The sequence below is a fragment of the Podarcis muralis genome, chromosome 13, assembly GCF_964188315.1.
Source record: "Podarcis muralis chromosome 13, rPodMur119.hap1.1, whole genome shotgun sequence".
Classification (NCBI taxonomy): domain Eukaryota; kingdom Metazoa; phylum Chordata; class Lepidosauria; order Squamata; family Lacertidae; genus Podarcis; species Podarcis muralis.
The window spans coordinates 14,576,064-14,598,515 of NC_135667.1; the positions used below are offsets into that span (position 1 = coordinate 14,576,064).

A 22,452-nucleotide genomic window follows, 5' to 3' on the forward strand; every position below is an offset into this window, starting at 1 on the left:
GGAAGGCGCAAGCAGAATACAAAATGGAAGAATGGTTTAAAGGGGTATGGGATATAGCTATTAATGATAAATTAACATGTGCCATTAAGGTAAGACGGGGAATACGCAGGAGAAATTATTTTGATGAGGTATGGAGGGTGTTTGTAGAATTTGTACTGTTAAAACAGAAAGGGGTCAAACCATCGCAAGAGGTGTTGAAATTTTGGGAGGGTGGATAGTTAACAATGGCATGGTCTCAGTGGTGAGGTACACATTTTTATTCTTATTTATTTATTTTTTATTATTACTTTGTCAAAATAAAATAATAAATAAAATAAAAATGAACAACCTACATGACTTCATTGGCAGAGGCAGATGGTCAAGCGTCTTGCTTAGCAGGGAGGGAGATCTGCTGTATCCTGTGGCCCCTGGGCTACCCTGCCAAGGCTCATAAGATTGTGCCTTGAGGTTTTTTGTGATGTTTTGTGCTTGTTTTTCCCTCTCTTCCCCCTTATCCACATCTGAAGCAAAACGTGAAAGGTGCAGCTATTGAGACCCACGCACTTGTTAGCCTTGACCTGCCAGCTGGAAAACAATCTTCAGCTAGATCAATAGACTCCCGTTTTTTAATGAGCATTTCTTATCGAGAATTCGAGGTGGAGCCCTCGACTGTGGCTGCTATGGCCCAGTGACCTTAAAATTAATGACGAAATGATCGCTTGTAGACTGTTTATTGTAAATGAAATTACGTGTTTGCATAATGAAGGGGAGGGGAGGGGAGGGGACAACACCAAAGTGGGCGGGTGGCTTTCTGGAGTATCGGGGTGATTACTCACTCCCTAGAAGGCGGCTAGGATTAGACTGAGGTTGGATGGAAGCAGGAATCTGATGAGGGAGGTAGAAAAGAGAAGGAAGGAAGGTGGAATGCAAGAGGGAACATCTGCAGGACAAGAGACCAGAAAGCTGGATCAATGAGGGAAATAGCAGAGGGTAAGGAACAAGGGAACAAGGTGGGGAGTAGAAGTCTCCATGAAATATATGTAGAAGGCAGAGGCTGAAGACAGCACCATACACCTGACTGCTGCTGGAACATCTAGTTGCTTTTGATCTTGCTATATATGGATGCTCAGTTCATGAAGACTCCATAGTGTGAGGCTCTCTTCCTACTCTTTCCCCCACTCATACTGCCAAAGGGGAGAGCTTTACTGCACCAGAAGAGTGTGAAGAGAGGTGGACTTCTCTGTTTGGGTCTAGTTACTAACGCTCATAAGACGTTTTGGAATCAGACTGGCCCGAAAAGTGTCCAGAGATACGACGGATAAGCCTTTGCCTCTCCTCCCGGTGTGATTTTCCCTACCCTACGCTGCAGAGATGGATCAATTGTTGGAGGTCAAGATCGGCTGCCTGGCAGGTCTGCTGGTGGTCACACTCATTTGTGGCCTCATCCCGGCGCAGGTTAGATGGTTCCAGAGCAACATGGCCAGAGGTGAGCAGTTGGTGGAAGGGATTGGAGTGGGTATGGCCTGATCTTCAGAGGGGCTTGATGCAATGTGACTATTAGAACTTGTGCAGGAGTGCAAACACTGTGCTGTGCAACACCAGGGAGTCTTGAGACCTCAGCTCTGTTGTTAACTCTCTAGATGGCCATATATTGAGGTGGGTCCCTCTTTACCACTCTTGATCTTTCTGGTGAATCAATGCTCACATGTTCCTTTTACAGATTAGCGTTCCTTCTACTTCCACACCCAGAATAAGTAAACAGGGCTTAAGCGAGCTGAACAAGCAAATTGGCTCTGTTAAAAAAAACACTACATTTCATTGGGCAAAAAAGCTCTATCCATGGTGCTGGAACTGAAAGGGTGCTTTACACCTCCAGATTATTTTTTGATGCTGGTGGACCTTGAACTCTTGAGCATGCGCTGAATTCTGAGCATGCAGGTGTTACTCTCCTTTATTAGTAGTATTAGTATTGATTAGTGTCCTGCCTCTATGCAAGGTGGCTTACATTAAGATATATATTTTAAAGACATGGATTGGCAGCCTCGTCTCTGTTTGACAAACTCTACATCTGACATAATCCTTCATATTCCGTCCTGCATCTCTTCTAGGGAAGCATCGGCGCATCCTCAGTTTCATAGGCTGTTTTGCCGCCGGAGTGTTCCTTGGGGCCTGCATTATGCACATGGTGGCCGACGCACTGGGAGACATCCAGGAGGAACTAAAAAAGAGACGGCAGCAGGTGAGTGCCATCGCAGCAGTCTCTTAAATCTGAATTCCACTGCAATGAATTTGGATGGGGCACAGCTTGGTGGAACAACGTCTGCTTCATATGCAGAAAGTCTGAGCTTCAGTCCATAGCATCTTCAGTTAAAACAAGATCATGGGAGATACCACTGTCTGAGACCCTGGAGGGTCACTGCCAGTCAGAGCAGACCGGTGTTCTTCAACCTTGAGTCCCTATACGTTGTTGGGGGAGACAGTACTGGACAAGCTTAAACCAGTGTCCCGGCTCTGACCTTGGCTGAATTGTACAACTGGACTTCAGTGTTCCATGTTTTAGTAAATAACTGTTTGGACCAATGTAACCCACTGTACATGGTGCAGCCTTTGAAGATGGCATTGAAATGTCGACACAGAACATGGTAACAAAAATCTGAATGGAACTGGCCATTATAAACATATTGCACAAGTTTTGTTTGGGTTGTATGTGGGGTTTTTGGTTTGTTTGTTTGTTTGCTTGCTTGTTTGCTTTCACTGCTTTATCTGACTTGTCCAATTCAAAATACTGGGTTTTTTCTAACCTATAAAGCTGGCTTAAGACCTAAAAGATCACATCTTCCTAGATGTACCTCCTTTTATCATAAGGTCATGAATAGAGTCCCTTCTTCTAAAAGTGCCTGCACACTATGAAGTGAACTACTGTCCATGAACGCTTATGCCAGGGGTTCCTAAACTGTGATCCAAGGACCACCCATGGTCCACGAGCTTCATTCAGGTGCTCTGTGGTGTATATGTATAAATGCAATCAGAAATCACAGCACAGCATAACTGCTACAACAGGCAGAAAAATCATTAAGTAGTCCATCAAGACCACCAGCAATTTTCAAGTGGTCCAAGGAGGGAGAAGTTTGGGAACCACGAGCTTATGCCATAATAAATTTAAGACTCACTCATTTTGCTGCAAGAGATTAACACAGCCACCCGTTTGGAAATTGTTCTAATAATTAGGGGTACTGTTGCACTGGGATTGGGAAAGCAGCAACAAGAGGCCTTAGAATGAATGAATGAATGAATGAATGAATAATAGATAGATAGATTATAGATAGATAGAGATAGATAGATAGATAGATAGATAGATAGATAGATAGATAGATGATAGATAGATAGATGATAGATAGATAGATAGATAGATAGATAGATAGATAGATAGATGATAGATAGATGATAGATAGATAGATTGATCAGTGGCGTAGCGTGGGTTGTCAGCACCCGGGGCAAGGCAAGTAATTTGCACCCCTGCCAGGTAGGGGCAGAGAGCTGCGAGTGTGAGCGCCCCCCCCCCATGTTGCGCTCAGTGCGGCCGGCCCCCCCTGCACCCCCATGCTACGCCACTGAGATAGATAGATGATAGATGATAGATAGATAGATAGATAGATAGATAGATAGATAGATAGATAGATAGATGATAGATAAAGTTTGTGGCATGCAAAAGAAGTTCATGGTTCCAAAATTTGACAGATCTTCAATATCTGAGCTCCCACTGCTTGAATAGGGAGGAAACATGATTCCACCACCATGATAGCCAATGACTGTGAACCATTCTTGTCCTTAGAATGTTTCCAACTCAGCTGTTTGTTTGTTTGTTTCTTTTCCCCCAGGGAGCTTCTATGCATAAGCAGAACGGCACCTCTGAAGGTGATGATGATTCTGAGGTATGTTTCCCCTTGTTTGAACACTGTTGTTCCCCCACCTTTGAGATTGCTGATCAGGTTAGCTTTGGATAGGCACGAGCTGCCATTGTGATCAATTGTGGATTATTCATTTTGGTACCTTGGGTATTGGCAGGGGAGTTGAAAAAGCTTTTTATCCATCTTCTGAGTCTCCTTCAGGGAATGGGGCTGTGAATTTGGGTGCAGGATCCACACAGTCAAGGATTTTGTTTTCTAGTCAGCTGCAAAAGGCTCTCAAATTTTGCAAGAGTGTATGGGGGTGAGATGGTTGATTAAGATCTCAGGCTTGGCCTCTGCATATTTCACAATCTTTTAATGACTGTTCTAATCTTGCTTGGCTCAGGTCTTGGTTTTGGTTACTTATTTAAGGATCTGTGAACAGAACCATAACAAACCTTTTAAAACATCTACCTTGACTGGTACACTCTCTTGTAAAATTTTGTTATGGTTGTAGTTGTGTTTGCATTATTGCATTTTTGAAATTAATTGCCTCCTGCTGTGAGGAGTTTCTGTGAGGAGACACCTGAAGGCAGCCCTGTTTAGGAAAGTTTTTAATATTTAATGCTGTATTGTTTTTAACACTTGATTGGAAGCCGCCCAGAGTGGCTGGGGAAACTCAGCCAGATGGGCGGGGTATAAATAAATTATTATTATTATTATTATTATTATTATTATTATTATTATTATTATTATTATTATTATTATTAGATCTGGAGAGCAAGATACAAAGGCATATCTGTCTGTCTGTCTGTCTATCCATCTATGAAGAAAATAGAACGGGGATGCAGGTGGCACTGTGGTCTAAACCACAGAGCTTCTTGGACTTGCTGGTCAGAAGGTTGCCAGTTCGAATCCATGCAATGGGGTGAGCTCCTGTTGCTCTGTCCCAGCTCCTGCCAACCTAGCAGTTCGAAAGCAAGCCAGTGCAAGTAGATAAATAGGTACCGCTCTGGCGGGAAGGTAAATGGCATTTCCATGCGCTCTGCGTTTTGTCATGGTATTTCTTTGCACCAGAAGCAGTTTAGTCATGCTAGCCACGTGGCCTGGAAAGCTGTCTGTGGACAAACACCAACTCCCTCGGCCTGAAAGCAAGATGAGCGCCATAGACCCATAGTCGCTTGTGACCGAACTTAACCATCATCGGGTCCTTTATCTTTACCTTACACTTCCTAGACACAGGTCTGAGCCTCACTCCTCTTGCCTCACTTCTTTCCTAGGGAAAACCCACTCTTTGTTTTGCTCCAGTTGAGTGCAAAGGAAGGGGTTTTCCCCCAGGGAAAGCAGCAGAACAGCAGCGGGACAAGAAGAAGTGTGGAAAATCACTTTGTCACTCTAATGTCATACTCAACTAGCTCCTTCTTACTAATGTGTGTGGGATATAGAGTCAATGGAATAAAATGTTTCCCATCTTGCAGATACAGTAGTACCTCTAGCTTTGAACTTAATTCGTTCCGGAGGTCCATTCTTAACCTGAAACTGTTCTTAATATTCTTAACCTGAAACTCTTCCCTCAGCCTGAAAGAGAGATGAACGCCACACCCCATATTCACCTTTGCCTGGACTTAACTGTCCAGGGGTCCTTTACCTTTTTACCTTTTTTTTTTTTTTTAAGACCTGCCAGCTTACAGGGCAAGTCACTAGCTCTCAGTCCAGCCTGGCTCACAGGGTTATTGCATATATATATATATATATATAGAGAGAGAGAGAGAGAGAGAGAGAGTTAGTATATTGCCCTTCATTCATCCAAATATCACAAAGTGGTTCACAACATATTATTAGGGTGGTCTGGAAAGGGGAAAGAGCCATGTATGCCACCTTGAGCTCTTTGAGGGAAGGAATGGATACAAATGTGAAAAACAAACTTAAAAGCGGGGTGCCGTCGTGTACCTGATTGTGGGAACACAGCCAGTTCCGATACATTACCAAACGGTGAGCTGAAACACATTTTATTGTATTGTATTTTACTTTACTATTTATTTATATTTTTATTGCATTTATATCCCACTTTTCTTCCAAAGAGCTTAGGGTGGTGTACGTTTTTACCCCTCTCCCCACCCACACCCCAGCTCTTCATTTTATCATTGCAAGAACTCTGTGAGGTTGGTTAGGCTGAAAGACTGTCTCTAGACTTTTTGCCCAAGTGTGAATTTGAAGCCTGGTCTCCCACGTCTCACACGCTGCACCTCCCTGCTTCTATTTTTCACACCTCCCTTTCCAAACCTAAGTATTATGAGCACCTTTTCCCCCTCCCTTCAGGGAGGTGGTGTTGCAATTGAAGACTAAGAAGCCTGCCAAGACAACCTCTTTCCAGTTGAGAAATCCTATGGTGGCCCTTGATTGCCACCTGGTGGTGCAACTTTAATTTTTTAAAAAAATCGGGAACCATGGAAAGCTCTTTGAAGACCTGAGCACCTCTTAGGTTTAGATAAAGTCCCTAGGTAAATGAATAGAAGAGCAATAAACAACACCTGGTTTTATAAAACACACATGTGCAGAAACTGCACCATAAATGGAATACGTAGTTTCCAATACTATTTGCCCTGGGATATGAGAAATAACATGTTCAAAGACTCACTGGGTTTGCAAAGTTAATTGTGCAGCTTGCTAAATTGTAGCAGGAGAGCAATAGGTGGGGTGAAGAGTATTTTCATCTACTGAGCTCCAGGCAAAAGAGGGGGGAAAGAGAACATTGATGCAACAGTTGCCCTTCAATACTGGAATTTGCTATTTTGTATACAATTCATTTTTTGTGGTTTTTAATTATTTTATTTGTGCATTTTTGAGATTTATTGTTGCTTATGTTACTTAAAATGTGGCTTTTAAAGTATCAGCAGTTGCAGCAATGTGGCACTTGCACTTTTTATACTGATTTTTTTGGGGGGGGGGTCGGATATGTAAATCACTTTAAGATCTCTGTTGAAATAAAAAGTTGTAAGCAACATAAATATGCAAGCAAGCAGACCTGGGCCCCATCTGCACTATACATATAAAGCGCTATCAGGAATTCCCTGGAAGTGTATTTGATTGTTAAACCCAGGGCTTGGTCCCCATGAGGTGAGATGAGGCAGCTGTCTTAGACTGTGGAAGCTCAAGAGAAGGCCCCCCACCCCACAGGGGTCCCACCAACCCAGCCACCTCTTCTGCCAATCTTGCCAGAATATTGTCAGATCTTGCTGAAATTGCATGAGAACCCACCGAAATCTCACAAGATCTTGCCAGACCTTGCCAACCATACAACCCAGGTAAAGGAGGCAGGGCTGTGGTGGTGCAGTGGGTCAGCACATTCCCATTTTGCCTCAGGCAGTGAACAGTGGCATGCCCCCTGGTTCATACCACTTTGGGAATTTTATTTTATTTTATTTTATTTTATTTTATTTTATATTTTATTTTATTTTATTTTATTTTATTTTATTTTATTTTATTTTATTTTATTTTATTTTATTTTATTTTATTTTATTTTATTTTATTTTATTTTATTTTATTTTATTTTATTTTATTTTATTTTAATACCGCCCTATACCTGGGAGTCAATCAGATCAACCAAAGGCCTGATTAAAAAGGAACGTATTTGCCTAGTGCCTAAAGGTGTATAATGAAGACGGGGAGAGGTTTTTACACCCTCATCTGGTCCATCCAGTGAAGCTGAATGTTGAAAGATGCAGATTAGGCAAAAAAAAAAAAAAGTGTTCACATAGTATTTTGATTGATTGATTGATTGATTGAATTTATATACCGCCCTATACCCAGGGGTCTCACGGCAATTCACAGAATAAAATCAAGATATAAAACCACAAAATACATAATGAAAATAAAAAGAACCCAATAGCCCTTCCCCCCACCCCCACCCCCAGCCACAAACACACACACACACATTTTAAAAGGGCTTAGGATGTAAATTAGATCAACCAAAGGTCTGGTTAAAAAGGAACGTTTTTGCCTGGTGCCTAAAGGTGTATAATGAAGGCACCAGGCGAACTTCCCTGGGGAGAGCGTTCCACAGACAGGGAGCCACTGAAGAAAAGGCCCGTTCTCATGTTGCCACCCTCCAGACCTCTTGAGGAAGAGGCACACAAAGGAGGGCCTCAGAAGATGATCTCAGGGTCTGGGTAGGTTCATATGGAAAGAGGCGGTCCTTGAGGTATTGCAGCACTGAGCCGTTGCATTGCATAGCTGTCAACTTTTCCCTTTTCTTGCGAGGAATCCTTTTCGGAATAAGGGAATTTCCCTTTAAAAAAAGGGAAATGTTGACAGCTATGGCTCTGTGGCAGCGGGGAATAGGGGTCTCCTAACAACTCTCAGCACCCATAATAAACTACACTTCCTAGGATTATTTGAGGAAGGCCTTGATTATTTAAAGGGGTATGATACCACTTGAAATGGACATTGCAGATGGGGCCTTAACTCATGTCCAACTCTTTCTCTCCTCCCATGGCAGATGTACCCATTTGGGGAGCTCGTCATCTCAGCTGGCTTCTTCCTGGTGTTCCTCATTGAGAGCGTGGTGCTCCATTGTTGCCCCAGGGCCGTGCACTCCCACGGCGACCACAGCACCGAAGAGGATCACAAGGACCCGCCGGAATCCCACAGCTCTTTCCGGGCGTTCGTGCTCTTCCTGTCGCTCTCCTTCCACTCAGTCTTTGAGGGCCTCGCCATCGGCGTCCAAAAGCAGGAGACGGCGGCCATTCAGCTTTGCCTAGCGGTGCTGATCCACAAGGCCATTGTGGTCTTCAGCCTGGCTTTGAAGTTGGTGCAGAGCGGCACGCCGGCCCGGTGGAGGTTGCTGTACTTGGTGGTGTTTGCTCTGATGTCTCCCGCTGGCATCGGCGTGGGCATCGGTGTCTCCCTTTACAACAGTGACGGGACCAGCCTGGCTCAGGCTTTGTTGGAAGGGGTGGCTGCAGGGACCTTTCTCTACGTCACCTTCCTGGAGATCCTCCCCTACGAGCTGCGCTCGCACGAAAGCCCCCTCACCAAGTTCTTCTTCATTGGACTGGGCTTCTCCATCATGGCCATCATTGCCATTTGGGCATGAAAGAGTGGCTCTTCTATGTTCTCCATGAAAGCCCATCACAACGGCACTCATAGACTCCTCTCTTTCCAGAACCTCCTCTTATCAGCCATGAGGGCTGTCACCTCGGGTGGTGCTATATATACACATATGTACTAAGTGAAGGGAAATAACCAGCAGCCCACATGGATGAAAATGCAAGATATGTGAAGCAATGGAGCCTGAGTGACAAATATATCATTTTTAGCTTTACTCCCTGAACTAATGGAAACCCACAACCATCAGCACAATATCCTAGCAGCAGTGATAATTAACACAGCCAACAGACCTAGCACAAGCAATGGCATCGCTTCTTTCAACCGTCGTGAAAGACTAAATGCACAGTATTTAGGTCTACCTGCAAGGAACTCCGGAACAAGTAGGATATTGGCTAAGGGGTAAATGGGGCATCTTAAAAGAGGCTGTTGGGTTTTGTGTATGTGGATGGAAATATACACTGAGTTGTTTTGCTTTGCTTTGCTTTGTTTTGTTTTGTTTTGTTACCCTTTTGTCTGTCTTTGGGGAAGGTATGTGTGCAAAGGATGTTCCTACATGTGTGAGGAAGAGGGTGTGTGTGTGTGTGTGTGTGTGTGTGTGTGTGAGAGAGAGAGAGAGAGAGAGAGAGAGAGAGAGAGAGAGAAGGGGAAGTATCCCATGTGAGGTGTGTGTGTGTGTTTGATGGTGTCCTGGTTCTCACTGCTAGATATATGTTTTGTGGATGTGGATGGAAATATACACTCAGTGTTTGTGTTGTGTTGTGTTGTGTTGTGTTGTGTTGTGTTACCCTTTTGCCTGTCTTTGGGGAAGGTATGTGTGCAACGGATGCTCCTACATGTGTGAGGAAGAGTGTGTGTGAGAGGGGGGGAGTATCCCATGTGGTGTGTGTGTGTGTGTGTTTGATGGTGTCCTGGCTCTCACTGCTAGATGAAGAACTCAAACTTCCATCTTAGTTTCTACCAACGGCTTAAAAGTTTAGATCAGAATGTTATGTAGGTCAGTTTTCGAGTCATAGAAACCAGTGGGTGCATAAGAGGTTAGAAATAATGGCTAAGCACAAGCGACATGCCCTCTGTGCTCTACTTTTGAAGGTGCTATCGGTGTGGCAGTTGTCCCAAATCTTGGAACTTGACTTTCAAATGAGCCCTCATCCAAGTGATTATGCCAGGCATGCTTTTGCTGCTGCTGACAGCACCGCATCCTTTGAGATGGGGGTGGACTCAAGAGTCTGCTTGGCATCCAACTTATTCCCAGCAGGGAATTTAAACTTGGCTTTAAAGGCTTTAAACTTGGGGTAGCCAATGTTTTGGGGGCAGGGTGCTTTTCTAACAGCCCGACAGCCCCCTACCCCACCTGCCTATGAGGCTCAGTAAGGCAGTCAGCTGGGAGGGGTACTGCCACCGCTGCACACATACCCCATCCCCTACCGCCTGCTCCTCTCCAGCCTCCTTTTGCTCCCCGTGCAACCTCCAGGCAGCGGGTGTAGAGGAGGCGATGTGTGTGTGGCCATTTTTAATTTTGACTGGAGTGGCAAAATGTCCTGGGCCAGCTCTGGCCAGGCCCTTTCACAGAATCCAGATCTCCATCTTCCATCCCGCTGCATCCCTCTTCTGGATCAGACTTCTCTTGGTGTCCTGATTTCAACTGTTCCAGCTTGCTAGGAGCTTCCATGGGATCATCCAACTCTTCACCAGTTCCTCCTCAGCACCCAACTACCCTCTCCATGTCTCATGACAGACAGGGTATCCCACATCCCACATAGGTGCCTACCAGTAGAAACAATCAGGCTGGAGGGCATTCATAACAGGGTCGTCTAAATTGTGGCTTTGCAGCTATAGACCTCGATTCCTTCTGAGACTGAAAAGGCGCCATTTCTCATTACAATTAAGCAGAACTTTACAATTCCAAAAGCACCCCTCTCCGGTTTGTAATAGCTAATATAAACTGGGATTATAAGTGGGGGCTTTTTGTACTGGGGTCTGGCTGGCTGATAGCTAATTATGTGCTGATATTTAGGCATTAGTATTATTATGGGTACATGTGACAGAGCCTTTAGTGTTATTATCCCAAACTTGTGGAAAGCTCTGGTGATGCAGATTCAGCAGGCACCTTCTGTTTCACCCTTTAAATGCCTGCTGAAAACTTTTTATGCCACCAGGCTCTTGCATTCAATTAAGAAATTATATTTCCATAACGATTAGTTTATCATCTCAGATCATAAATTTGTACATAGTTTTATTGGGTTGTTGTAAGCAACTTTGATATTTATTTATGACATAGTGAAATATAAATACTTTTATAAATAAATAAGCACATTTTCAAAAAAAGTGGCTTATAAACAAACTACTAGATGAGTAAACTGAGTAAAAGCCAAACTGGCTGGAATTTTACATCATTGGAAGCACTTTCCAAACATAAAAGAAGGCATTGCATGTATTTCGATTTTGTTTTAAAAAGACAAAACAACCAGAAAAGGGAGTGGGAAATAAGCTACAAAAAGCAAGGAGGAAACCTATCAAATTTCACAGTTCTTTTTTCTCACAAGCTGATCCCTGGTGTTCAGCTCAGGCCTCAGAACAATGATATAGAATTTGGGGAAGAAGATGCAACCCAGCAACCCAGCGCTAGAAGTCAAGATAGAGAAGATCTCCACAGCCACCATATATTTTCCTTTGGTGCTCAGGTAGGTGGGGACAAAGGACAGCCAAACACTGCAGAAGACCAGCATGCTGAAGGTAATCAGCTTGGCTTCATTGAAAGTATCAGGCAGCTTCCGGGCCAAGAAAGCCACAGTGAAGCTGATGATGGCCAGGAGCCCCATGTAGCCCAGGACAGTATAAAACATGGCGGCTGATCCTTCATTGCACTGCACAATGATTTGGGTAGTCTGTGAATGCATGTCAAACTCCGGGAAGGGAGGAGAGGTTGCCAACCACAGTGCACAGATGCCAGTTTGAATAAGAGTGCAAAGGATGATGACTGACACTGCCAGCCTCTTCCCCACCCATTTCCTCATCCTGTTTCCTGGCTTGGTGGCCATGAAGGCCAGAACCACAGTGATGGTTTTCGCCAACACACAAGAAACAGCCAGGGAGAAGATGATTCCAAACATGGTTTGACGGAGAAGGCAGGTCACCTTCCCAGGCTCCCCAATGAATAAGAGGGAGCAGAGAAAGCAAAGCAACAGGGAAGTGAGGAGGGTGCAGGTGATGTTCCAGTTGTTGGCCTTGACGATGGGAGTCTCCTGGTGTTGAATGAAGATCCACATCACCACAAGTGTGATTAGAAAAAGGGAAAGTGCAAATGAAGCCAGAATTATTCCCAAGGTCTCTCTATATGATAGAAAACTTATAGTTTTAGCGATACAGCCATCCTGATTTCTATTTGGATGTTGATCCTCAGGGCACGTGTTACAGTGGTCTGCATCTGAAAGTAATAATAATAATAATAATAATAATAATAATAATAATAATAATAATAATAATAATAATTTTTATTTATACCCCGCCCTCCCCAGCCAAGGCCGGGCTCAGGGCGGCAAACAAGCAATAATTAAAACAAGTTGAATGAATACAACTTAAAAACAAGATTAAAATACAACATTAAAATATTGAAACATTAAAATATTAAAATGCAGCCTCATCACAGGAGGAGAAAGGAAAAAGAAAGAGGGGGGGGAATCAAACTGGCTCCAAGCCAAAGGCCAGGTGGAACAACTCTGCCTTACAGGCCCTGCGGAAAGAAATCAGATCCTGCAGGGCCCTGGTCTCATGAGGCAGAGCGTTCCACCAGGCCGGAGCCAGTGTTGAAAAGGCCCTGGCTCTGGTTGAGGCTAATCTGACTTCCTTAGGGCCTGGGACCACTAGGGTGTTGCTATTTATGGACCTTGAGGCTCTCCATGAGGCATACCAGGAGAGGCGGTCCCGTAGGTACGAGGGTCCTAGGCCGTGAAGGGCTTAAGATTATAAATCTTAATCGTTGAAAATGTGCATGGATCTTCTTCAGCAACAACTGTTTCATGGTGTGGCATGAAATATGGCCTCGGTAACATTTCTCTTGGACAAGAAGAACAGAAGCCCTTCCCCTTTTTTTATGATAATATGATAAAACAAAGGAATCCCCTTTCTAAGGAATCCCCTTTCTAAGGACTTCTATCTGCAATGGCCCATTCACACATCAGAGTCATGGGCCTTTGAGAACATTTATTTTACAGACACCTGGATTAGCATTACCCATGTAACTGTGCAGTCTCTACTTACCTGTCAAGGCTGAAATCATGCCTTCAGAGCACTGAGGACAATCATAACAACAAATCTGTTCCTCCTGCCGTGCCATCTTGCTTTGTCCAGGGTGGCAACTCTCAACACATGTGGATTGTGGTGTGATCTAAGAATATCCAGAAAGAAAGAATTTAAAGTATAAACAATTGGTATTGAACTGCCAGCCCACAGGGCTACTGAAGGCCCAACATGAATGTATAAAGATTGGCCAGTCCATACACCTCCTCATCCCCTCTCCTGGATTTCTGCAGATTCCTCCTGAAATACCTGCATGGAACCAAAACAGGTTGGACTTTACACTATCCTGTGTGGAACCAGGGGCAGGCAGGATTTGTTCAGAATCTATTGTTCTGGAGAATATCTGTGTTGCCCACCTGGTTAAACTTGTGATTCCACACAACAGCACTTCCATTGATGGTGAACTTCTTTCCTTCAGGAGCCTTTGGATCAAGTCTTCCAACGCGAACTCTGTGTATGGAGAAATTGGGGAATGTGACAGTATTGACGATATCATATCCTGTTGCCCAGTCTCCATTTTCATCAAAAAAAAATTCTTCTCCAGCACTGTTGTTAAAACGGATGTGTTTCAGGAAGGAGTGAAGCTACGTAGATTGGAGAAGAAAAGGACATGAACAGAAGCCAATTGCAGTAACAGTTACTGTGATTTACCTGAAATTTACTTTCTTGTTTGGGGCTTGTAGACACTTCCACTTATCCCATTCCTTGAAAGTGTGGGTCTGTGTGTTTCCACTTGACCTACACTTCCTGGGCAAGGGACGTGGGTGGTGCTGTGGTCTAAACCATGGAGCCTCTTGGGCTTGCTGATCAGAAGGTCGGCAGTTCGAATCTGAGTGATGGGGTGAGCTCCTGTCACTCTGTCCCAGCTCCTACCAACCTAGCAGTTCGAAAGCACACCAGTTCAAGTAGATAAATAGGTACCGCTCTGGCGGGAAGGTAAATGGTGTTTCCATGCGCTCTGGTTTTTGTCATGGTATTCCTTTGCACCAGAAGCAGTTTAGTCATGCTAGCCACATGGCCTGGAAAGCTGCCTGTGGACAAACACCGGCTCCCTTGGCCTGAAAGCGAGATGAGCGCTGTGGACCCATAGTCGCTTTTGACTGGACTTAACCATCCTGGGGTCCTTTACCTTTACCTTACACTTCCTAGGCACAGATCTGAGCCATTCTCCTCTTGCCTCACTTCTTTCCCAGGGAAAACCCACTTTTTGTTGTGCTCCAGTTGAGTGCAAAGGAAGGGTTTTCCCCCGGGGGAAGCAGCAGAACAGCAGCGGGACAAGAAGAAGTGTGGAAAATCACTTTGTCACTCTAATATCATACTCAACTAGCTCCTTCTTACTATTGTGTGGGGGATATAGAGTTAATGGAATAAAATATTTTCTCAATTTTCATGGTTGCCATAACAAGATATGAGACCCATGTTGAATATGCTTCGTTCACAACCTTTATAACCTCCCTGAACTTTGTCAGTTCCAGATGCCTTGGACTTCAGGCCACATCATTCCTGACCGTTGGTCATTTTGGGGGGGGGGGGAGGAAACTGTAGTCAACAACATTTGGGTAATACCAGGTTGGGGAAAGCTAGCAGAGAACATTTCAAAATTCTGTGAAGAAACACAGCATCTTAAATCAATATGGTTCATCAGGGCAAGCTCAGTATTTGTATATGTGTTGTTGCTGAATCAAATTCAGTCAACTGCTAAGTAATAAACCTGAATCCAGCATTCATGGTCATATATTAAGTAGAGGTGGGCAAGAATTTCTTACCTGCCATGGGTAAACATTTGAGCCATTTCCTGTGGCACCATTGAGTGTTGCCTTCTGCCTAGATCTTGACGAAAACATGGCGTGGAGAGCATGTGCAACAGCGTAAACTGCATTGTAAATACTGTAGCTCTGACCAGACATTCCCATTTCAAAAACCAATCCAGAGAGGCTCTTCAAGGTTTCTTTTCCAGTACAGTTTTTTATGTCTTCTGCAACAATGCCCAGTGAGGGAAATGCACACATAAATGAGACAGACCAGAAATGATGGATGTAATAAAGTGTAGATTGATTAGGATGTACAGTCTCAAGGAACTCTTCATATTTTGCCATATAATTTGTGTGGCGTGTGAAGGACAAGGTGCCATTGAAGGTTTTTGGTGTGAATGCATACTTAACTGGCACCGTTGTGAAATCCCACTGAGCTGTTATGATCCAAACCCTCTCTTCTGGCTTCCTTTCATGTAATTCATGCACATATAGAACCATTCGTAAGCTCTCCATAGTCCGTGACTCCCCGTGAACGAGAATCACCTTGGTTACAGCCGAAAAGAGAATTCTGCTTATTCTAGCCAAGTTCTTATTTGTCAGCAGTGCTTTATCAAAGACCTCCTTCGGCGTTGGAATAACTTCCTTAAAAGCCACACAAATATTGTTCTGGTACAGCCAAGGCATGAGAGTCCTCAACAGTATTTCTCCAATGTCGTCATCTGAAATAATAAGGCCAATCCAAGTCCATCCAAAATGCTGAAGCAGCTGAACAATCCCAACATACTGAGGACGTTCATTTGGCATCATCCGATAGACAAAAGGGAACTGTGTTTTATCGCTCAGTGCAGGGTCGAAGGATTTATAGCTGAGCTAAAAAACAGGAGCAACACATTTTTTTCTTAGACCTAACCAAAAATTCAGATTTTTCCTTTGGTGATCTGGCAGGAAGAACGTTGAGGTCATTTTATATTTGATACAAATATTGCAGGGACTTATAAACTCTCCAATCCCACAAACTAGACATGATTACTGAGCTGATTAAAGAAACACATAAATTAGGTGGGCCGGGGGGAGAGGGAGAGAGGGAGAGGGAGAGCATATATACCATATTTTTCGTCCCATAGGACGCTCCGCCCCATAGGACGCACCTAGTTTTTTGGGGGGGAAATAAAGGGAAATTCCCCCCCCCCTTTATTTCCCCCCCAAAAGCAGGTCGGGGAAACCGAACCAGGTCAAGGAACAGCGGGATGGCGGCGCTGCGCCTCCCTGCTGTCCCCCGAGCTTGTGGGGCTGGCCGATGTCTGTCCGGCGGGGCGCTCTGCTTGAGGGCGCCCCGCCCGCCAGGCGGCAGGCTGCTATCCGCAGCGTGGGGAGCCCTGCGGGGAACTCCTACAGGGCTCCCCACGCTGCGGATGTCTGTCCGGCAGGCGGGGCGCTCTGCTTGAGGGCGCCCCGCCCAACGGGCGGCAGGCTGCTATCCGCAGCCTAGACAGCCCTGCGGGACCTCCCGCAGGGCTGCCTAGGCTGCGGATGTCTTCCCGAAGCGCCGGGCACTCTGCTTTCAGGGCGCCCGATGCTCCGGGAAGCAGGCTGCTATCCGCAGCCTAGACAGCCCTGCGGGAGGTCCCGCAGGGCTGTCTAGGCTGCGAATAGCAGCCTGCCGCCCGGTGGGTGGGGCGCCCTCAAGCAGAGCGCCCCGCCCACCGGACAGACATCCGCAGTGTGGGGAGCCCTGCAGGAGTTCCCCGCAGGGTGCGCACCGACCCCTCTCGCTCTCCAAGCTTCAGGGAAAGCCTGCATTCGCCCCATAGGACGCACCCAGATTTCCCCTTGATTTTTGGAGGGGGGAAAGTGCGTCCTATAGGGCGAAAAATGCGGTACATGCCGACACTTTTATACAGGGCATATTTTAAAAAGAAAAGTTAACAAAAGGCTTCCAGTTCTATTCCTTGTTATTTATTAAATTTTTATACTACACTTCATCCAAAGAGTACAGGGTGGTTTACAAGATAAAAACACAAAAATGTGTACCATGACGACAAACAAAAACAATACCCATCCCAGTTTTAAAGGCCGTAGGTTGTTTAATTAGCTAAATGCCTGGGAGAAGAGGAATGTTTTCGCCTGGTGCCTAAAGAGATGTAATGAAGGCATCAGGCAAGACTCCTTGGGGAGAACATTTCACAAGAAGGGAGCCACACCAGAAAAGGCCCATTCTCGTGTTGCCACCTGTCAGATGTCTCCTGGGGGGGGGGGCAACTTACAAAGGCCCTCAGATGATGAGCACAGGCTTTGTGTCGATACAAAGAGGCGGTCCTTGAGGTATTGCGGTTCTGAGCCATTTAAGGCTTTATAGGTCAAAACCAGCACCTTGAGTTCGGCACCTTGAGTTTAGCTAATTTGCAGCCAGTGCAGTTGGGCCAGAATTGGTGTCAAACTGTCTTGCCCCATATGTGAGAAGAGCATTGTGAACCTGACTTTTTATATAAAAATTCAGAAGATTTCTTATTACAACTTACTATTGATTATTATAACTTAGGGAGAAAATGTTAAACTGGAGGGGGAATGGAGAAGGAAGAAAATGAGTGCAGATTAACTGGACTGATTCAATCCAGGGTTGTTCTGGCCTTTAATGATATGGTGCTGGCCAAACCACTCAAAACGGCTTCTGATGTCACAGTGTACATTTCCTCCAGTTCATTCACGTGGGTTGATAGTGAGGCCTTCTGGAACCCAGCTTCTATTGCACGCATTTCCCCATAGGGTCAAGTTAGTCCCTGTGCTAAACACAAGGAAGGTCATGGGTACACAAATGTGCATGTTCCACTAAATACTCCTACTGGTTGCACCTATGTATACAGTACACACCTGCGGCATCTTATAGATATTTAAGATGTGGGGCATCTGCTTAGAATTATGAGAGGTGAGCCCTCCAATGATGGCCATTAGTTTGTATGTCTTGTCACAGATGTAGTTAATGGGGTTCCCCTGATTTTGGAAAAGGAGTTCCACGGTCCCAGAACAGGATCCCGCTTCATTGAGAACAGTATGAGTGATGATGGATGATAATGTTGTGTTAGGCAAGAGGTGGTCGTTATTGTTGATCTCATTCATGGCCAAAATGAAGGCAAGGACTTGATGGTAGTAATTGTGTATTATACTGCAATGATATTTCAATATAGACTTAGGGCTGTTGCATATCCAATGATTTAATGTACAGAGCAGACTTATTGACCATTGGAAGCTGTTCTTGAAGTACAGTGGTACCTCGGGTTAAGTACTTAATTTGTTCCGGAGGTCCGTTCTTAACCTGAAACTGTTCTTAACCAGAAGCACCACTTTAGCTAATGGGGCCTCCTGCTGCCACCACGCCGCCAGAGCACGATTTCTGTTCTCATCCTGAAGCAAAGTTCTTAACCCGAGGTACTATTTCTGGGTTAGCGGAGTCTGTAACCTGAAGCGTATGTAACCTGAGGTACCACTGTACAGGGCACAGGGTTGTTCTGTGGGAATTATCTCTATAAGTTAGGGTTGCCATGTTTCAAAGAGTGAAAATCCAGACACAAAAGTTGTTGTGCCCCAGATGTATGGCAGCCCTAAAGGTAAAGGGACACCTGACCATTAGGTCCAGTCGTGACCGACTCTAGGATTGCAGTGCTCATCTCGCTTTACTGGCTGAGGGAGCAGGCGTACAGCTTCTGGGTCATGTGCCAGCAGGACTAAGCCGCTTCTGACGAACCAGAGCAGAGCACAGAAACGCTGCTTACCTTCCCGCCGGAGCGGTACCTATTTATCTACTTGCACTTTGATGTGCTTTCAAATTACTAGGTTGGCAGGAGCTGGGACTGAGCAACGGGAGCTCACCACGTCACGGGGATTCGAATCACCAACCTTCTGATCAGCAAGCCCTAGGCTCTGTGGTTTAGACCACAGCACCACCCGCATCCCTCATGGCAGTCATAGAATCACAGAAATGCAGAGTTCCTCTGTAATGCAGGAATATGCAGTTGTCCCACATGGGGATCGAACCTGCAACTTTGATGTTATCAGCACTATGCTCCCTAACCAACTGAGCTATTCAGTCTTACATATCATTAGCCTTGTAAGGGCTTTTGCCACTTCACTATCTTCCATTCTAATACCTGTTAGGACTGTAATTTATTTGCTGTTTTCTCTGAGAGTGGTGCAATCTTCTTTGAAGTGGCTCTCTCTCTCCTTGCATCACTTGATCCATCTCCACTATCTAGTTTATGACTAAGTGAATAATAAAGGCACATATACTTCCTCTCACTTCCCGAATGTGTGATTTTATATTCTTTTTTTTTAACCTAAAAATGATAGCAAAAGAGCCTGATAGGTCAGGCCAATGACCCACCTAGTCCGGCATCCTGTTCTCACAGTCCGTGTATGGGAAGTTGTAAAGGACACCTGAGCACAGCAACACTCTCCCCACCTGTGGTTCCTAGAAACTTGTATTCAGAGATATGCTACCAGCAACAGTAGAGGTGTGGGTGGACCCCAAGGGCCCCCAAAATATGCTTTGCATGAGAAAGCTATAAAAAGCCTCAACTGAATGACATATTGGAGTTCTTTAAAAACCTTGGTTCATAATAGTTCTTAAAAGACACATAGCTCGGTTGCTGGAAATACCAAAGATAAGAAATTTGGGGAGTGAACTTCTGAAGAGTAAAATTATGGGAGTCTGGCTGTGCCAGCTTACCAAGGACGACTCCCCTTATGTAGGATTGTTACCTAGGTAACAAGGTAAAGGGACCCCTGACCATTAGGTCCAGTCATGACCGACTCTGGGTTTGCGGCACTCATCTCGCTTTACTGGCCAAGGGAGCCGGCGTACAGCTTCCGGGTCATGTGGCCAGCATGACTAAGCCACATCTGGTGAGCCAGAGCAGCACATGGAAACGCCATTTATCTTCCCGCCTCATTTACCTATTTATCTACTTGCACTTTGACGGGCTTTCAAACTGCTAGGTTGGCAGGAGCAGGGACCGAGCAACGGGAGCTCACCCTGTCGCAGGGATTTGAACCACGACTTCTGATCAGCAAGTCCTAGGCTCTGTGGTTTAGCCCACAGCGCCACCCATGTCCCTACCCCCAAAATATAGGGGGATGCAAAAGGGCTCAGCCCCTAAGAGCTGGTGCCCCCTGTGCCCTAGATATTCTACTGGGAAGATGCAAATAATTCATTCAGCTCCTTATGCTGCTTTTGCATACCATTGACTAACTCGTTATCCAATGGATCATTCACCCACTCTAGCCAGTCTCTTCCAAATAATATTTAATAAAATGTGCTCTTCAAATTCATTTGAAGAATCCTTTATTGACTTATTGCATTTCTTTTGTCAAAAATTGTGTTCTTGTTCATTCTCATTTGGACAAGACTTTTATTTTCTACACTTGATCTTAGCCATAAGGCCGAGAAGTGATATTCTGTTTTAATGAAAGACTGGGGGAAATTATGAAAAATAGATTTAAAATTCACAGTGTGTTATTTGACAAAGGAAAATTTTATGAAAATGATTTATAGGTGGTTCTTGACTCCTAGTAAATTGGCTAAAATATATAAAAACAACAAGAACACATGTTGGACGTGTAAGCAGGGGGAAGGAATTCTATTTCATATGTGGTGGACCTGTCCCCAAATTTAAAAATTCTGGGACACGTTCTATGAAGAATTAAAGAAAATGCTCAGACAAACATTCTCTAAGAGCTCAGAGACCTTTTTACTGGGCATTATGACAATAAACACCCCAAGAGAAGCAAAAGAGTATTTCTATACGCAACAAGTACGGCTAGAGTATTAATTGCCAAATGCTGGAAAGGGGATTTGATACCAACTAAGGAAGAGTGGCAAATGAAATTGTGTGAATATGTTGAGCTAGCCAAAATGACCGAAGCAATAAGAAATCACTCAAACTTAAGGGTTAAAAAAGAATGGGATTATTTTAAAAATTATATGTGTAAACATGGTTCCCAAATCAAAACTTGGATGTGTCCAGAGTAAATTTCACAAAATAAAAGACAATTAGAGGAGATATCCTATATAAATAGAAGGTCGAAAGTATACTAGAACACAGTACAAAAGAAAATGAAATAAAGAGAGAAGCTGTTAAGAGGTAGGGGGAAGTCAACTATTATACAGAGGATACGAACATGTATAGAATAAGTAGATTATGCATGTAAATGTAAAGGAGAAAGGGGTGATAGCATGTTCATTGTACTAAATTACATTTGGGGTCCAATATCACTATTCCCAAAAATTCTGTGGAGGAGTCTGCCCCTTTTGGGACTTCTAGATTGTTGTGCTTTGTCCTCTTTCACAGTGTGACAATATCTCTAGTAGGTCCTTCACTGTCCTTTCTATAGAGTTTGTATCTATCTATCATCTATCTATCTATCATCTATCTATCATCTATCTATCTATCATCTATCTATCTATCATCTATCTATCTATCATCTATCTATCTCTCTATCTATCTATCTATCTATCTATCTATATCTCTATCTCTATCTATCTATCTATCTATCTATCACACATCCTTTCTGGATAAAGAATTGTATTAAGGGTTTGGATTTCCACAAGAACATTTAGAATCATTTTTACCGGTGGAGAGCAATAGTTCTTTCACAATAAGGACTTCTTTTCATCGATCCTCTTCTGATTCCGTGTTCACACTATGCTATTTAGTTGGATGTCTTACTTACGTGGAATGTACTTCCTCATCTGGAGTCGTATTAAATGGAATCTCCTCAAGGCTATGAATTAGAAATGAAGCAAATTCACCAATGACAATATTCTCTGGGATGCTGAACCCATTTCGAAGCTTTGGCTGCTGCCCCATTGCATTGTGCACATTCTTGTTGACAACCTGAGGCAGTTCCATCAGCAAAATGAGCAGCAGGAATGAGGTCCATCTGGCTACCAGAAAATCTTGCCCCCAGCTGGTCATATTCATTGTGACAGAAAAACAGAGCATGAGTATTTGGTGGGCGGCAAGGGAGAAGAATGCTTCAAAGCCTCATCCGAGTTAATTTTCAAACATATTTGACAGAATGCTTCAAAGAGCTATGGGTGAAAAGTTGTTTTTAGACTCGCCTTTATAGATGTGGAGTAGCATTCCACCAATATTTAAGGTGGATACATCTATTGTTCTCTTTCTGATTGTTTTGGGATCACACTACAATTACATGAGGACTGTGATTATGATAATTATAGGGTAGGTAAGTACCTTTTCCAAGATTCTCACCTCTCAGCAAAGTTAAGAAAAACATCTTTCGCTTCCTCATATTCATGTCTGCTAATGAAATGTTCAGTGCTGAAACTGAGGGCAGGCTAGGTTTTTAGTAGGGTAGGAATGCTCCTATAGCTAAGTAGAGTAATAAAACCCAGATTCTGTAAAAAGAAGCAT

General features: G+C 44.2%; 2 protein-coding genes across 2 annotated transcripts; one reads left to right on the top strand and one right to left on the bottom strand.

Moving 5' to 3' along the window:
• The first annotated feature begins 780 nt into the window (after positions 1 to 780).
• Positions 781 to 9,451, top strand: SLC39A2 (solute carrier family 39 member 2). Its single transcript, XM_028702924.2, has 4 exons — positions 781 to 1,465; positions 2,088 to 2,218; positions 3,858 to 3,911; positions 8,365 to 9,451. The coding sequence occupies exons 1-4, from the start codon at positions 1,351 to 1,353 to the stop codon at positions 8,959 to 8,961; spliced, it is 897 nt and encodes a 298-aa protein (XP_028558757.2). The 5' UTR covers positions 781 to 1,350; the 3' UTR covers positions 8,962 to 9,451.
• Positions 9,452 to 11,488: 2,037 nt separating this feature from the next.
• Positions 11,489 to 18,151, bottom strand: LOC114583275 (vomeronasal type-2 receptor 26-like). Its single transcript, XM_077918106.1, has 5 exons — positions 17,894 to 18,151; positions 15,038 to 15,895; positions 13,628 to 13,855; positions 13,233 to 13,359; positions 11,489 to 12,399 (listed from the first exon to the last, which is right to left on the bottom strand). The coding sequence occupies exons 1-5, from the start codon at positions 18,137 to 18,139 to the stop codon at positions 11,489 to 11,491; spliced, it is 2,370 nt and encodes a 789-aa protein (XP_077774232.1). The 5' UTR covers positions 18,140 to 18,151.
• Positions 18,152 to 22,452: the final 4,301 nt, after the last annotated feature.

Bases quoted from the DNA above. Each gene is read 5' to 3' on its own strand.
- SLC39A2 (XM_028702924.2), top strand. From the start codon at position 1,351: ATGGATCAATTGTTGGAGGTCAAGATCGGCTGCCTGGCAGGTCTGCTG. The intron at 1,466-2,087 runs GTGAGCAGTTGG...CATCTCTTCTAG, and splicing joins CCAGAGCAACATGGCCAGAG to GGAAGCATCGGCGCATCCTC. The intron at 2,219-3,857 runs GTGAGTGCCATC...CTTTTCCCCCAG, and splicing joins TAAAAAAGAGACGGCAGCAG to GGAGCTTCTATGCATAAGCA.
- LOC114583275 (XM_077918106.1), bottom strand. From the start codon at position 18,139: ATGAATGAGATCAACAATAACGACCACCTCTTGCCTAACACAACATTA. The intron at 13,856-15,037 runs GTAAGAAATTCT...CAATCTACGTAG, and splicing joins CAAATGTTTACCCATGGCAG to CTTCACTCCTTCCTGAAACA. The intron at 13,360-13,627 runs GTGGGCAACACA...GGATATTCTTAG, and splicing joins GGAATCACAAGTTTAACCAG to ATCACACCACAATCCACATG.